Consider the following 15,707-nt stretch of genomic DNA (forward strand, 5'->3'; position numbering starts at 1 on the left):
ATATATCTATATCTATATCTTATCTAGATCTAGATCTAGATCTAGATCTAGATATATATCAAGATATAGATATATAATTATCTATAGATATATCGATATAGATATATCTATATCTATGTATCTATATAGATCTATATAGATACATAGATATAGATATAGATATAGATATAGATATAGATATAGACAATTTCCTTTCTTACTGCTTTTATGGATACTTCAAGGCTATGTTGAAAAAAATTTCCATAAATGTTATCATTCAAGTCCAGTTTTTTAAATGCTTATTTATTTTTGAGTGAAGATAAGTCGGGGAGGGGCAGAGAGAGAGAGAGAGAGACAGAGACAGAGAATCACAAGCACAAGCACAAGCACAAGCACAAGAAGCACAAGCTCCATGTGGAGCTCGAATTCATGAACCTTGAGATGATGACTGGAGCCGAAATCCAAGGTCGGAGGCTTAACTGGCTGCGTCACCCAGGCACCCCACATTCAAATCTATTTATCTTAACTATATCATACCAAATTGTTTCCAGGGTGGTTGTACAAATTAACACTCCCAGCAGCAGTGAGTATAAGTTCCTATTGTTCTACGACCTTTAAGCCGTTTGCCATTGGCAGATAGCAAATTTTAGCCCTTTTGGCTAAGTTTTTGTGACGGCATGTTGGGTTTTTAATTTTGCTTTCTGTAACTACTACCACTCTGAATAATAAAAGAATATTTCCTTATCTTTTGGCCATTTGGATTATATTTTCTGTGAAGTATTTGTTTAAGCCTTTTTGCATTTCTAGTGAGTTGTCTCTCCCCACCTTTTTATTCACTTGTATATGTTTTAATATTATATTTTTCATATAAACTCTTTTCAGTTATATATGTTAAAAATAACTTCCCTCCTTCTGAGTTTTCTTATGCTTTTTGTGGTGTTATGTGATTATCAGAAGTTTTTAATGCAGTAGAGTCAATTTTTTCATCATTTCCTTATTGTTAGTTGTGTGTGTGTGTGTGTGTGTGTATGTGTGTCCTTTATAAAGGAAATTTTCCCTACTCTGAAATTGTGAATATATATTTGTGTATTGTCTTCTAAAAAGCATTATTTTATTCTCTTTTCAAATTTAAGTCTCTATCTGAAATTGTTTTGTGTATGATGCAAATGTTTAATTTCATTTTTATCCCAGATGGATGCCCAATTGTCACATCATCATTCATATGATGATCCTTCCCTAAGGACCCACAGTGACACTTATCTAATAAAGCAAGTGTTCATATATGTGTCTTTCTGGGATATCTGTTCTTTTCTGGTGGTCCTATTTATCTGTGTACTCTGGCACTCTTTTACCACCAGGTCTTTGAAATAATTTTGATCTAGGTGGTCCTTTAACTCTGTTCTTTATGAATGATTTGGTGAGTAGTTTTTTGTACTTTCACATACATTCTCAAGTTACACACACAATTCCTGTTGGGATTTTCATTTAACATAGACCACTTCTGTGGTCTCTATGGGAACAATGAGCATGTATAAGCTATTGAATTCCGAATCTATTGGCAAAATGTCTATCCGTTTATTTAGTTTTTCTTAATTTTGCCAGCTAATACTTGATAGCTTCACCACAACAATTTTGCATATATTTTATTAGGTTTGTTTCTAGGAATTTAAGTGTTACTGTATATTTTAAATGGGCTCTTTTGAAAAATACTTTTCAGCTATTACTAGAATATAGAAATTCAACTAATTTTTGTATATTCATTTTTGTGTCAGGCACCTATACTACCTCTCTTAATAATTCTAGTAATTTATCTGTAAATTTAGCAGATTTCCTACATAATCATATTATTTCAGAAAATGACAGCTTTGTTCGTATCTCTCTAATCTTTACAATTTTAATTCTTGCATTTGTTTTCCTTCACTGAATAGAGCCTCCCGTACAACGCAGAATAAAAATAGTGATAAAAAGTTTCTTTGTTTTTCTTCCAATCTCAAAGGAGAGACTTGCAGTATTTTGTCCCGGTATATGAAGGTATTCTGTACATATTTAGATCTTCTTCAGATTAGGAAAATTCACTTCTATTCCTACTTTGCTGAGAATTAAATCAAAGACATTTTCTTTCTTTATTGGGTGAGATTTCTTACCCCTTTATTCAGCTAGTATTTCAAAGTAAATTGATTGATATGTGAACATGTATTTAACTTTGCAATCTTTGGACAAACTCAACATAGAAACAGTGTGTCTTACACATATTGATCGATGAAGTTTGCTATTTTATGCCTGTGAGTGATACTGTCCTGTAATTTCTTTATACTGTACTTGTTCAGTGTGGGTGTTGTTATGATATGTTATGCATAGAAAATGAATTAGAAAGTATTCATTTTTTATATTCTCTGGAATACCTTGTATAAGAATAGAAGAGCCGATTTCTTTAGTAGTTATAAAACCCTTCAGGCTTTTAATTTTTTCGTATATAAATTTTGTTATATTATGGTTTCCTATACATTTTTTCTGCTTTATCTAAATTTAATTTGGCCATCACATTTACTTTTTTTAAGTTTATTTATTTATTTTGAGAGAGAGAGGGCGTGAGCAAGTGTGAGCAGGGGAAGGGCAGAGGGAGGGGGAGAGAAAGAATCTCAAGAAGGCTCCACACTGTCAGCAAAGAGCCCAACGTGGAGTTGGACCCGCGAACCATGAGTTCATGACCTGAGCCAAAAGCGAGTTGGATATTTAACCGACTGAGCCACCCAGGCTCCCCCTCACTTTTCTTTCTATCAATGTAATCTGTAGAATCATTTTTTTTTCTCTTTTTAAATATCATCCAAATACAAATTTTCAATTGTTATTATTTTTTTATTATTTGTTTTCCTTTTTTTACATTTTGTTTGCTATTTCAATTTATACTGTAATTTATCCTATTCCAGTCCCTTTCCTTAAGTTTATTTGTCTTAAATAAATTCTCGAAAGGGGTATTTGGTTCATTAACTTTCAGCCCCCTTTTTCAATACATTTTTTTGAGGTTTATAAATCCATACATTTTTCTCTAAGACCTCTCTTAGTTGTCGCCCATTTGCTAAAGGATATTTTCATTATCGTTTGATTCAAATTATACTGTGTTCTCCCTTTTCTCTCTTCTTTGGCCCTTGAAATGCTTAGACATATGTTTCTTAACGTGTGTGCTTATTCAGACTTTCCATGTGTTGTTAGATTAATACTTAACATAATCCCATAAGGATCAGAGAAACGACTAGGGTAAGAATCTGTTGATATATGTGGAGACTTGCTTGCTGCATGGCTCGGCATGTGCCCATGTTTCTGTCTGTGCACACAAAAATATGTATTCCACGGTTGTTCTCTGCAGCATTTTCTATGTTTGTGAGGCCACCTTTGTTCACCGTGTGTGTGTGTATCAATCCCTACTGATATCTTGTTTGTTTGTGCTATCAGTTACTGAGCCAGGAGTCTTAGAATCCCTCACTATAACTGTGAATTTGGTTATGACTTCTTGTTCTACCAGTGCTTATATATTTTGCGACCACGCTACGATTACATAAAAGTTTAGAATTGTTATGTCTTCTCAGTGAATTGGCACTTTAATCCGCATGCAATGCTTCTGTGGATCTCCGGTCTTCTTCTTTTACAAGTTTTTTTTTAGTGTTGGCTTCTTTTTGAGAGGGAGGAGGACAGTGCGCGAGAGGCGGAGGGGCAGAGAGAGAAGGCGACAGAATCCAAAACAGGCTCCAGGCTCTGAGCTGTCAGCACAGAGCCTGATGAGGGGCTTGCACTCACAAGCCATGGGATCGTGACCTGAACTGAAGTCGGCTGCTTAGCTGACTGAGCCACCTAGGAACCCCTTCATGCTTTTTAAAGTCTATAGTAAGACTAATATAGCTGTACCAAATTTCTGTTGGTCTCCTTTGCATTGGCATAACATTTTTCCGTACTTGTACTTTCATTCTTTCTGAAGCATCGTGTTTTATATCTGTCTCTTGTTTTTGAAAAGTGTGGAAATATACACATTCTTAAAATTTTAGTCTTACGATATATATTTTTAAACCAGGGAACTTAGTCCATTTAAATTAAAGGTAACTACTGATATACTTGGGTGCATCGCTTCTCGGCCTTTTGGCTAAGATCAAGTGTAGTATCTGATATACTTGGGTGTAATCTACAATCATATTATATGACTTTTATTTGTTCTCCTGTTCTACGTTCCTTTTTCTCTTCTTCCTTGCTTTCTTATGGACTTACTGAGGATTTTAATCATTCCATTTTTCTTTTTATTAATTCAGAGATTACGTATTTATTTTATATTATTTTAGTGGCCATTATGAACATATTCGTTTTATTTGGTGTTGTAAAAAATCGACATTACCTTTTAGAAAAGTTTTGGGTTCACAGCAAAAGTGAGCAGAAAGTAGAAAAGGATGCCTCGCCATCCTTCCCTGACGCAAAGCCTTCCTCACTATCAACATCCTCCACCAGAGTGGTACGTTGTCACAACCGATGACACACAATTGTCACTCAAAGGCCATAGTTTAAATTCGGGTTCATGCTTGGTTTATTTACTTTTCATTCCTTCCTGCATTTCTGAACTTCCAAGACCAGGATCATTTTCCTTTCTGTCTTTCTGGGTTCCTGCCCTCTCACTAATCTTTCCAAGGTCATTTCCCCCTATTTTTTAAATTTAATTTTTTAATGTTTGTTTATTTTTGAGAGAGAGGAAAAGCACGAGACAGGGAGGGGTAGAGAGAAAGGGAGACACAGAATCTGAAGCAGGCTCCAGGCTCTGAGCTGTCAGCCCAGAACCCAACGCGGAGCTCGAACTCACGAACTGCAAGATCATGACCTGAACCAGAGTTGGACACTTAACCAACTGAGCCACTGAGATGCCTGTTCCCCATTTTTTTTCAAATATTTCCATAACTTTGACAACTTTTGTTTTTGGTTTTTTTTTTTTTGGAAAAATGTCTTAGTTGCTCTTAGTGGGAGAGTTAGTCTGAATTTCCCAGACCGCCATTACCAGAAACAGAAGAGTGTATTTACTCTTCAATTATTTCCATCTTCAAATGCATACCTACTTCCAATTACGATACTTCTCATCTGTCTTATACCCCACCTTTCTCTGCAGACCTTGTCCTTTCAAATTAGGGGTGTTTGTGAAGCAGTCAATTTCCTCTTTCCTCTGGTGCCATGTTAGTCTTCCGAAAATAGTTACAATTTTAATGTTGGTGCCAGTCCTTTTTTTTCATTTTTTGATTCTGAATATATCTATACCATATTCAACACAAACCCTTCAGAATTTTATTTCCTTTGGCCTTTTTGATCGGAATTGTTATGCAAGGTGGAAAACATTAGATGTTTGTCATTATCTTAAAATTCTGCTTCTGACACATTTGCCTCCGTCTGCATGTATGCATGTTCACACTTGGGAGTTTTTCTCGCATTTCTGCAACATTGAATTTTATTATTGCTCTGCTGAGCTCTAATAAGAAAGCAGTAGTTGTTTGCATTGCCCCCTCAAACTTGTACCTCCTGGTCTCTGAAGCTTCTGACTATTATAAGAGAAATTAATGTCTGCGGTAGCAAAAGATTGAAGTTGCATTCATTACTTAGATCAGGAATTAAAACAGAGGAAACACCATCTAGATCCAGGAAATGTGTTCAAATCATTCCGCAGTTCACTGGGTCACATAATCTCTTTTCTGTCCGTAATCATTCTGCTCTGGAGCCAACATCAGTAAGACACTCGCTTGTGTCGCTCTCAATTCTGGTCTTCGTGTCTTCACTCCTTATTTGCTACCGACAGGAATATGATCTCAAGCCTTCCGTTGCTTTTTCTCTGATTCCAAGGCTGAGTGTGAAAAGTGTGCCACTCCTTTTCTTCCATCTCCTGACTTCGTATCTCCTCTCCTCTCCCAGCCTTACACTTTCCAGAGGTTACAGACGTTGAGCCTTCTAAGAATTCTCAGCAGCATGATGCCTGACCTCCCTCATATGCAATGTTTAGTATTTCCCCTTTACTTTCTCTATCTGCATAACATTACCACACTCAAGATCAAAATGCATTTTTATTTTATTGACTATTAGAGATTTTCCAGGGAATGCGTGTTTTGGACGGGGGTGGGGGGCGGCGGTGGGAAACGGGAGGCGGAATTTATGATGAGAAAAGAAATAAGGACTAGAGTGATGCATATTTGTGAATTTCTCATGCCCTCACCAGCTCTGCTTCTCTTTGTTGCAGACTTCTCCATTGTGGTCGGGGTGCTGTTCCCCGTGGCTGTCATATTTGTGGTGGCTGCTATAGTAATCTGGCACCAAAGCCCCAGACGAAAGCAGAAGAAAGTCCAGAGGTAGCCTTCTATCTTGCTTTGGGGACTTTTTGGCCTCTAATTTATTTTAAATTTAAGGAGCTGACCCAAATTCTCAAAGTTAATTAGGGTTCCCTTCAAATACTCTGAAATGAGTCCAGATGCATTTTTTCTTGGACCAGATGCTGGGTGTCAGTTTTACTGGGAAATCCTGCACAGTAAGACATGTCTTTTTGTGTTGATCACTGTATTTATAATTAATAAATATAATTAATAATATAATTAATAGAGTTATTCTAACTCTCATCATTAAGGATTTTACACCCATTGTAGGAATAAAATATGGAACTCTTATCGGTCGCTAGCTTATGACACGTGCTGTGCTAAGTCTTTTTGCATTCATTATCTCTAATCTTCACAAGAAGGTTGTGAAGTACTAACTGTTAATGCCATTTTATAGATGAAAAGGTATTGTATATTAATTCTTACAACACTCTTGCAAAGCCAGGCACTTTACACTTGTCCTAAAGTGGAAGCAAACGATCAGAGAGGCTAAAAATATGTTCAAAGTTTTACAAAGTAAATCGGTGGAATCTGGATTTCCACCTAGATTGCCTCGTCTTTCAAACACGGTCTTGACACTGTAGCGTCTTTCTAGCATTTTTAAAACACCGACTTACTCACATGTAATGGGTTTTCCTAAATATTGAGTGAATAAATCATTAATGAAATAACATAATTTTTACAACCGTTGATTCAGTGCCATCGTTATTAGGAATTCAGGGCTCTGTAGAGAATCACAAAGAAAATTCGTGGTGGTGATTATGAATTCCAGGACAAGGAAACCTTAAGAATGTCCTAGAGAACAGAAGAAAGGCCAGTCAATGACCAAAGATGATGCAACAGGCAAAGGAAATTGGCAAACTTCTCTTGAATGTCCTCATCATGGTGAAGGAACTGCTAAGTCAATGTATATGATATGCTTTCATATACAGGCCAGCGTCTACCACTGGCACCAGGCCTCGCAAACAGAAGAAGAACCCACAGACGGTGAAGGCTGTACGACCCCAAGAGGTGAACCATAGTGGGTAGTGTGTTTGCCTTGGGCCCCGGTTCATGATTCTCTCATTGTCTCTTCTATCGTTCCTACTCAGCGGCGTTTTACAAATCCAGCCACCAGTTAGTATATAGTAAGAATTTGGGGCTCCGTAACTACACATTCAGAAATTTCTCCTTTGCCTTTGTTTTAAATCCCAAAGAGTCTTCCCAAAATGCAGAGGCTCCTTGCTGAAGTTCACAAATGCAAAGAAGTAAAGAGAACAAGGAGGGCAGACTCCAGATCTCTCTCTCTCTCTCTCTCTCCCCCCCGCCCACACACACTGACTGTAGGTGGACCCTTTCCCTTTTGCAAATGTCCCAATAAAGACAACGATATGTATAGTTCCATGACAGCATATATAATATGTATAACCCTTAAAGCCCTGGCTGTGTCTTGCAAGTTTAGAAATTCGGGCAGAGGTTGGTTAATGGCAATGCCATTGGCCGTGATGTTTAATGGAAACTTACCTGTCTCTAACAGCTCTGGTTACAGCAGAATGCAGCAGCGGGGCCACTGTGATTTCCTGTCTGGTCTCTTGTGTCATCTCAGTTTCTGATCTCCCGTGTCTTGAGACGACTGCTTATTTGGAAGTTGAACTTAGGAAACCGATCATTTCATTTTAAGATATTATTATTATTATTATTTTTAGATGACTCAGATGAAGCTCCATACACCTGATCTGCCAGGAGAGGGCACTGAGCCTCCAGCTTCTTTTGTGAGTTAGCAACCTCTCTTAAATATCGCTTCCAATCTAATCGCAAGGAAATACCAGCAAGAGACATAACCCACGATAGCCCATTGTTTCCTCAGAAGAATGTGAAAATCTGTGCGAATATTTATATGAAAGCTAGATTTTCCTGCAAAACTTTTTGAAAATGCAAAATGTGAGAAGGTGGGCTTTTCCACTACATTCCTATGTTTAACCTCTGAACCTGAATTATGGCGGTCGGAAAAGTTGGTAACTTAATAATACGAGAAGAGTAGAAATCTGCTGTATAGAGTGCCGTCTTCGTCGTCTGTCTCCTGGCGCTGAGCTTATTTCTGAATCGCACGTGCATACCTAAATGAAAGCACTTGAACTTACAGGTTTAGGCTATTTTCATGGGCAGGATCATGAGTTCACCATGTCTAGAAAGGATTGAAGCCTTTCCATTCAGCACATCTCTTTTCAAGGCCCCATCTTTGCATTATTTTTTATTCTATTTTATTTCTTTTATCTTTTCACTAGCTAATTACGAAGCCAGATTTTCCACCGCCCCCAATACCTACAACCGTGTCCACTTCGTCTTTCCTGGTAAGTATCAGGTAGTCACTTAAATGACTCCTTAAATGTCATCTGGGCTGGATGTGAATGGCGTCTGTAAATCTATAGATTCTTTCTCAGGATATGTGCTCCCTAGGTCAACCTGAGGTATTGTAGCACACAGGTATATCTGAGAAAGCAAGGCCTACTTACTATCTATAAATTAGTATGGGTATTAATTTTCTGTTGTTAAAAATAATTCTTTTTTATTTTATTTATTTTATTTATTTTATTATATGAAATGTATTGCCAAATTAGTTTCCATACAACACCCAGTGTTCATCCCAAAAGATGCCCTCTTCAATGCCCATCCCTTCCCCTCCCCTCCCTCCCACCCCCCATATGTTAAAAATAATTTTACTGTTACATAATCATCAAGAAATGATGACTAGTTCTGCTATAGGAGGTAAACAGTGTCCTTCAAAGGATAGTTTCTAGATGCTTACTTTGGAGAATATAAAATTTTATTATAAATTATATTTTACTTTTTAATATGATATAGACAGAATAAGCCCCATATTAGCCACAATTGTCTGTGGAAGATAGGATATTAAAAAACAGACCAGGGGCGCCTGGGTGGCCTAGTCGGTTGGACGTCCGACTTCGGCTCAGGTCATGATCTCGTGGTCTGCGGGTTCAAGCCCTGCATCAGGCTCTGGGCTGACAGCTCAGAGCCTGGAGCCTGTTTCGGATTCTGTGTCTCCCTCTCTCTCTGCCCCTCCCCTGTTCATGCTCTGTCTCTCTCTGTCTCAAAAATAAATAAATGTTAAAAAAAATAAAAAATAATAAAAAATAAAAAATAAAAAACAGACCATATGTAGGCAAACCTGCAATAAAAGTCAGGCACTACGAAGTAAAAAGTAGGATTCATTCACTTGAGTAATTACTGAGCACATTGTTTCTTCATACTTGGTACTCTGTTGTGGGTAAATGGGAAAGAACTAAATTTTTTTTTCAAAAAGTTTACATGCTTAGTGTGTAAACTAGTCATATACATATAGAGCACTTAATTCCTCGTGTATTTTTTTGCACCAAAGCAAGTCATACGAATGAGAAAAATGTGGTCAAAAGGGAAATGAATGGGGTCAGATTAATTTAAAGTAAGAAAAAGATCCATTGACTATGTGGTTAGAATTTGAACTAGACCCTGAAAGTTGGGTAGAATTTAAATGAGTGATGGGGAGGTAAGGAATGATTTAAATTAGGAAATAAATATACCGAAGATTGGAAATGCATAGCATTTCTAATGACCTACTATTATTTTTGTCCCTAATATAGTATGCCACAAAAGTGCTTCCCTCTACTGTTTTTAAGGATAAAACAACATCAACACCTAAGGTAAGAGATCAATAGCCAAACTGTTGTAATCTTGTCACACTCCTACTATGAAGGAGAGAAGTTCTAACCATGTCTTCCTGGAAGATGTTCACTAAGAACAGTGTCTGTATGATTATAGGATAGGAGCTAAGATGTCTTCCTTCTTTTTTAAAAAATTTTTTAAAAGATTTTTTTAAAAGTGTATTTATTTTTGACAGGGAGAGAGAGAGAGACAAAGCATGAGTGAGGGAGGGGCAGAGAGAGGGAGACAGAATATGAAGCAGGCTCCAGGCTCTGAGCTGTCAGCACAGAGCCCAACACGGGGCTGGAACTCATGGACCGCGAGATCATGACCTGAGCCGAAGTCAGACGCTCAACCGACTGAGCCACCCAGGCACGCCTAAGATGTCTTCCTTCTAAGTTTGGTCAAACCCAAGAGGAAGATGGAAGGGTTTTATCTGGAAAGGGATGATGATCCTAATATTCGTCATTTTTTCAGAAATATATCCCAGGGAAGTGAAATAGAGGGCATTTCTCATAGAATAATCATCCGATGTCTCATAAGTTTTCTGTTGATCCCTCACCTTCTTCATATTATACTAATTAGTCAGATGGATATTTGGATCCCAGTGTGAGGTTTTTCTCACTTTCTTTCCCTACCTTCCCATGTTTCCACCCCTTCACTGTGATATATCAAATAATCTATAAAATAAGATGTGTGGCTACACAGAATTTATTTTAATTTCTTAAGAGTTCAAAAGTTATATAATATCTAAATTTTTGGAATAAGTTGATCATTTAAGAACTTGTCTTTTTCAGGGTTCCAACCCAAAGGTCTGAAGCAGCAACTAAGCAGGTGGTGGGTAATAATCAACTTAGAGGACTGGACAGTCTGGACGGAAGAGAAATGTACTTACTTTCCCCTTATTATTTGCTCTTGATACCCAAGGATGTTAACATTTCTTTCTTTCTTTCTTTCTTTCTTTTTGTTTCTGGATGGGAGAGGGACTGGGAGTATGTTAACATTTCTTGATTCATGTTCTACTTTGAGGAGATTAAACAAAAATTTTCTAGAGAGGCATACTCTTGAGAATCTTTGTATGAATTTAAGATTTCTATTCTCCATATTCACGGGAAAGAAGATGATTCTAAACAAAGAGCTATGAATCTGACATGTCTAATTAGATGACTTTCCTAGACACCCCCCTCTTCTTACTGTTGTATTGATTACTAGTTCCTCAAATATTTTGAGTATCTTGATTTTCTCATTTAGTAAGAAGTAATTTACCCTCTACTTAAAGCCAGCAAACAAACAAATAAAAACCCTGAGTAAATTACAGGAAACTGAGAGGGATGGAAGAACATTGTATATTCATCATTAGATAACTAGGAACATCTCGATTGTTTTGACAATTAACCTGTCAAATTAGAACGCTGACAACAAAATCATATAAACATTCTCTGATTCATATAACATCTTTTTTCCTACACCATTTATTGCAATCCTTATTAGCTATGTCATTTGAAGTTTACTGTAAGTGAATAAAACTTTATTAAAGTTTTTTTTTTTCCCAGAAACTTGTCTAATTCAGTTACTGGCAAGGTTAAAGTGAACTTTGCTTTCTAAGTAGAGAAAGTTTTAGTTACATAAATTCATAACGTAAACCAGAGGTCATAAACTGGTAGTTTGCAGGACATATCTGGACTACAGAGTTGTTTTATTTGGATGGGATGATTTTGGTCATAATGTATTTTAAGATGTTTTGAATGCATTGCCAATATTTAAAAATTGGGAGATCTTGCATAAACATCCAGAGTTCCAGCTTTTTAAAAGTAATCAAATGATTTGGCAGCCCTGGAATCACATTGCCCACAGCAACCATTAGTCTAGTTGACTGGTGTTGGCATAAACATTATTGGTTGCCTTCCTTGCTTTCAGAACACCAGTTTTATTCAGTTGCCCATGTTTTAGAAAAGGCACTCCAGACTCCATCTCCAGAATAAATTGCTATTACTGTAAAGCAGTCATAATAATCGTATTTCCTTTACTAGTGCTTGATTTGGTAAGTGTATGACTTCGATCTTTTTTGTTTTGTTTCGTTTTGCCGATGAGACAAGAGAAAAGATACCTTAGGAAATTTCTACAAAATATATTCTTCTGGCTGTCGGCATCTGGATAGCCTATCTGGTATTGTTGCAACCATGTTGCGATTATGAGGGCAAGGCTGATATACTCAGTAAGATAGAGCAGAAAGGTAAAAAGAATAAAACCTGGTCTCTTGATGATGTCATTGAACTGGTAGATTAATAACTGCTGAATTTACCCTATACTTTATTGGGATTTCCTGTTATGTGATCAATAAAATTTGCTTGCTGTTTAAGCCATTTCAAGTTGGGTTTTCTCTTCTCTTCTCTTCTCTTCTCTTCTCTTCTCTTCTCTCTCTTCTCTTCTCTCTTTTCTCTTCTCTTCTTTCTCTTCTCTTCTCTTCAAGAGACAGAGCATGTGCACGTGAGCAGGGGAGGGGCAGAGGGAGAGGGGGAGAGAGAATCTTAAGCAGTCTCCATGCCCAATGCAGACCCCCAATGTGGGGCTTGAGCCCGTGAACCTTGAAATCATGACCTGAGCTGAAATAAAAAATTGGATGGCTTAACTAACTGAGCTGCCCAGGTGCCCCCCCCCCGCCCCACCACCCTAGATTTTCTTAATTGCTGCAGAAGTCATCCTACCTAATAAAGTAGCTGCTACCATTATCGGGGCACATGCTTTCCATGTGGGCAATTAGGGCCACTTAATCTTCACCGCTTTGTTTGTTTGTTTGTTTGTCTGTTTGTTACACTTGGCCCGTTTACCAACTTCCACCATGGACCTGGTCCCATACACCTTCCTTTCCATGGGGGACTTCACCCACCAGAAATTTGTTTCCTCTCGCAGTGTGAGTTTCTATATAAGCTCATTCTGGCCTCAAAAGTGAAACTCAGTCCCCAGCAAACCCAGAATCCATCTGTCAAATCACTCCTATTATAGCACCCTTTCCTTCCATGTGGGAGTATACTAAAGAACACATTAAAAAGTATAGCTTTATCTGTAGGGTGAAATTTCAGAAGACCTGGCCCTAACCCAGAAAGAAATCCCTATTTCCCATAAGGCCATAGTCTTACTTACGACAAGCCTATGAATCTTTCCTGTATTGTTTATTTTATTTCTTTGTTTGTTCTTCGGTTTTTGTTTTCATTCCTGTCCCTATCTCATTTTTTTTCATACTGATAAAATAGAAATCCTTCACTTAGGAATCTCCAACTAGCTACCGCATGACCCAAGCTAAAAATCAAACATCCACTCTCAAGAGGAGGCATCTGAACTTCTCTGTAAATTCTGAAATGGTGGCCGTAGGTGTCTAATGCAGAGACCTCACAGCTCCTTATGAAGACAGATAACTCGAGGACAATGATGGTAAGATGATTCTCTTATCCTAAGACTTTGAACCCAAGCCCTGCCGAGTTTCCTACTGAGCTAACCTGTGGGACAATTTAGACAGTTCAAAGCAAAGACTTTGATTTCACCGTCCTGTTTTCCAAATTAGATCTGCCACTTAACCAACCTTAAGAGAATTCCTCGATGTGACAATTAACCACCTTGAGTATGTTACCGAACCTGCTTGTGTAATTGGTTATTTTTACTTTCTCTGCTTTAAGATGATAGATTAAACTATGGTCTTTTTCAGGTACTGTATGGCTGGTATAGCATGTGCTTTCTCTAAATACTCCTTAGCACCTCACCAAGTTACTGCTTTTTATGAGTTTTGAAAATGTTTTAAACTTTGCATGGACTGACGAAGTTTTGTGAAGTATGGGTGACAAAGAGTGCACCTTTTAGCTGCAATCAGAAATTGTGGACAGGGTGAAACTGTATTATTATTTAAGTGAGTAATAATGCCACTTATACGGTGACGACTTGAGGGTGGCCTCTGAGCGACAGACAGCGTGAACTGCACGTGTCAGGCCAACAACACGGAAGGGGCTAATTCTGCCAATGAACATGGAATGAGCTCAGGAACAGCCCGCATCCCAGTTAGACCTCAGCTGCTATCTGATGAGAAAAACAGAAGCAGAAGACTCAGCTCCGATTTGCCCAGATTCTACAAAAATAGAAACTTTGAGAGAATAAATACATGTTTTTTTAAGCTGCTGTGGTTTGGGGAAAGTTTTTTGTGTTTATTATTTATTTTGAGAGAGAGAGAGAGAGAGAGAGAGAGAGAGGCAGAGAGAGGAAAAGAAAGAATCCCAAGCAAGCTCCACAATGTCAGCATAGAGCCCGACACAGGGCTCGATCTCACGAACCGTGAGACCACGACCTGAGCTGAAATCAAGAGTCGGACACTCAATCAACTGAGCCACCCGGGTGCTCAGGTTTGGGGAAATTTGTTATGCAGCAATAGATTAACTACTGCAAAGGAGTAGAGATCAAATGTTTTGAATATTCCAGACAGGTTTAGATAGAATTAACCACTGTCTTTAATAGGAATTCCATAACCTTAATTTTTTTTCTCTCTCTATATTCTCTTTCATTTATTCTTCTCTCTCTTTTTTTAAGAGTATCAATGATCTGGGGTGCCTGGGTGGTTCAGTCACTTAAGCCCCCAACTTCAGCTCAGGTCATGATCTCACGGTTGGTGAGTTCGAGCCCCACATTGGGCTGTGTACTGACAGCTCAGAGCCTGAAGCATGCTTCCAATTCTGTGTCTCCCTCTCTCTCCCCCCCTCCCCTGCTTGCACTCTCTCTCTCTCTCTCTCCCTCAAATAATAAACATTATTTTTTTTTTAATAAAAAGTATTGGTGATCTGTTTGGGATCTCTGCTATCCAGTCTTCTCATATATCATGTTCTCTCTCAGATTTGTTCGCCTGTTTCCTTGGCATTTTTGAAGAATTCCTTAAGTTGATCTTTCGAATTTCCGGTTTTATGTTTTATACTGTCCATGCTTCTTTTTACTAATTTTACGGCATTTTATCGTTGTTTCTCAAATTTGCTCCACAACAGTCTCTTCTTTCTCATCTTATGTTAGTCGTGTAAAAGCCTGCTAATGACCTAGTTTTGCCTTTGGTTTCCAGAATTTTACTTTTAAAATTCAGTTGACAAAGCAACTTCTGTTTAGACCTTGTTGGCGCTTCTCAAAGTATTTTTCAAGAGTGTGTCCTTCTTCAGCCGCTTGAGTACTACGCTGCCGGGATGCCACACACACAGATGTGGCACTGCCACTTTCCAGTTGGCTCCCCTTCATGTCCCGAAAGTTCTGTCCTGACCTGTAATATTCTCGCAGTTTATATCCTTGTCAAAAGAATCAATCACTTCAGCTAAAGAACTTCAGTACGCTAACATCCTGAGTGTAATCTACAAATAAGTTGGGCCATGAGTAAATCTTCCATATTCTCTTCGGCCCAGATTCTCTTTGCTTTTTAGCTAAAACCATCTACTAGGGCCAGACCAGGAGTGGCTGACCTTGTCCGTGATACTGAAACCTACCTCATCAGGCTTTCCTGTTTCATTAGGGGAATGCCTCCATTGACAAAATCTGCAACCATCTTGGCCTATCCACTCTTGAATTTGCCCAGTTTTTTCTGTTGCTTCCAGAAAAAGACCTTCCCTTGCCGATGACCACTTTAGACATTGCTTAGCAACTAGCCCCGGGCAGTCTGCT

General features: G+C 38.1%; 1 protein-coding gene and 1 pseudogene across 10 annotated transcripts in view; both read left to right on the forward strand.

The window, feature by feature from the left end:
* The window catches only part of ADAM28 (ADAM metallopeptidase domain 28), a 77,350-nt gene extending 62,559 nt beyond the window's left edge, over positions 1-14,791 (forward strand). For 3 of the 10 annotated variants that reach the window (XM_049631593.1, XM_049631594.1, XM_049631595.1), the window contains 6 exons: positions 6,227-6,335; positions 7,289-7,367; positions 8,042-8,107; positions 8,621-8,686; positions 9,974-10,033; positions 10,832-12,705. In XM_049631593.1, the coding sequence (XP_049487550.1) occupies positions 6,227-6,335; positions 7,289-7,367; positions 8,042-8,107; positions 8,621-8,686; positions 9,974-10,033; positions 10,832-10,852 (401 nt within the window). In that variant the 3' untranslated portion in view covers positions 10,853-12,705. Of the gene's footprint in view, positions 1-6,226; positions 6,336-7,128; positions 7,368-8,041; positions 8,108-8,620; positions 8,687-9,973; positions 10,034-10,831; positions 12,706-13,300 lie in introns of those variants that run through there. The other 7 variants (XR_007457999.1, XR_007458001.1, XR_007458000.1 and 4 more) reach the window with 5 other exon arrangements.
* LOC125924185 (uncharacterized) lies at positions 4,092-4,202 on the forward strand (annotated as a pseudogene).
* Positions 14,792-15,707: the final 916 nt, after the last annotated feature.

Source organism: Panthera uncia, chromosome B1, assembly GCF_023721935.1.
Source record: "Panthera uncia isolate 11264 chromosome B1, Puncia_PCG_1.0, whole genome shotgun sequence".
NCBI lineage: Eukaryota > Metazoa > Chordata > Mammalia > Carnivora > Felidae > Panthera > Panthera uncia.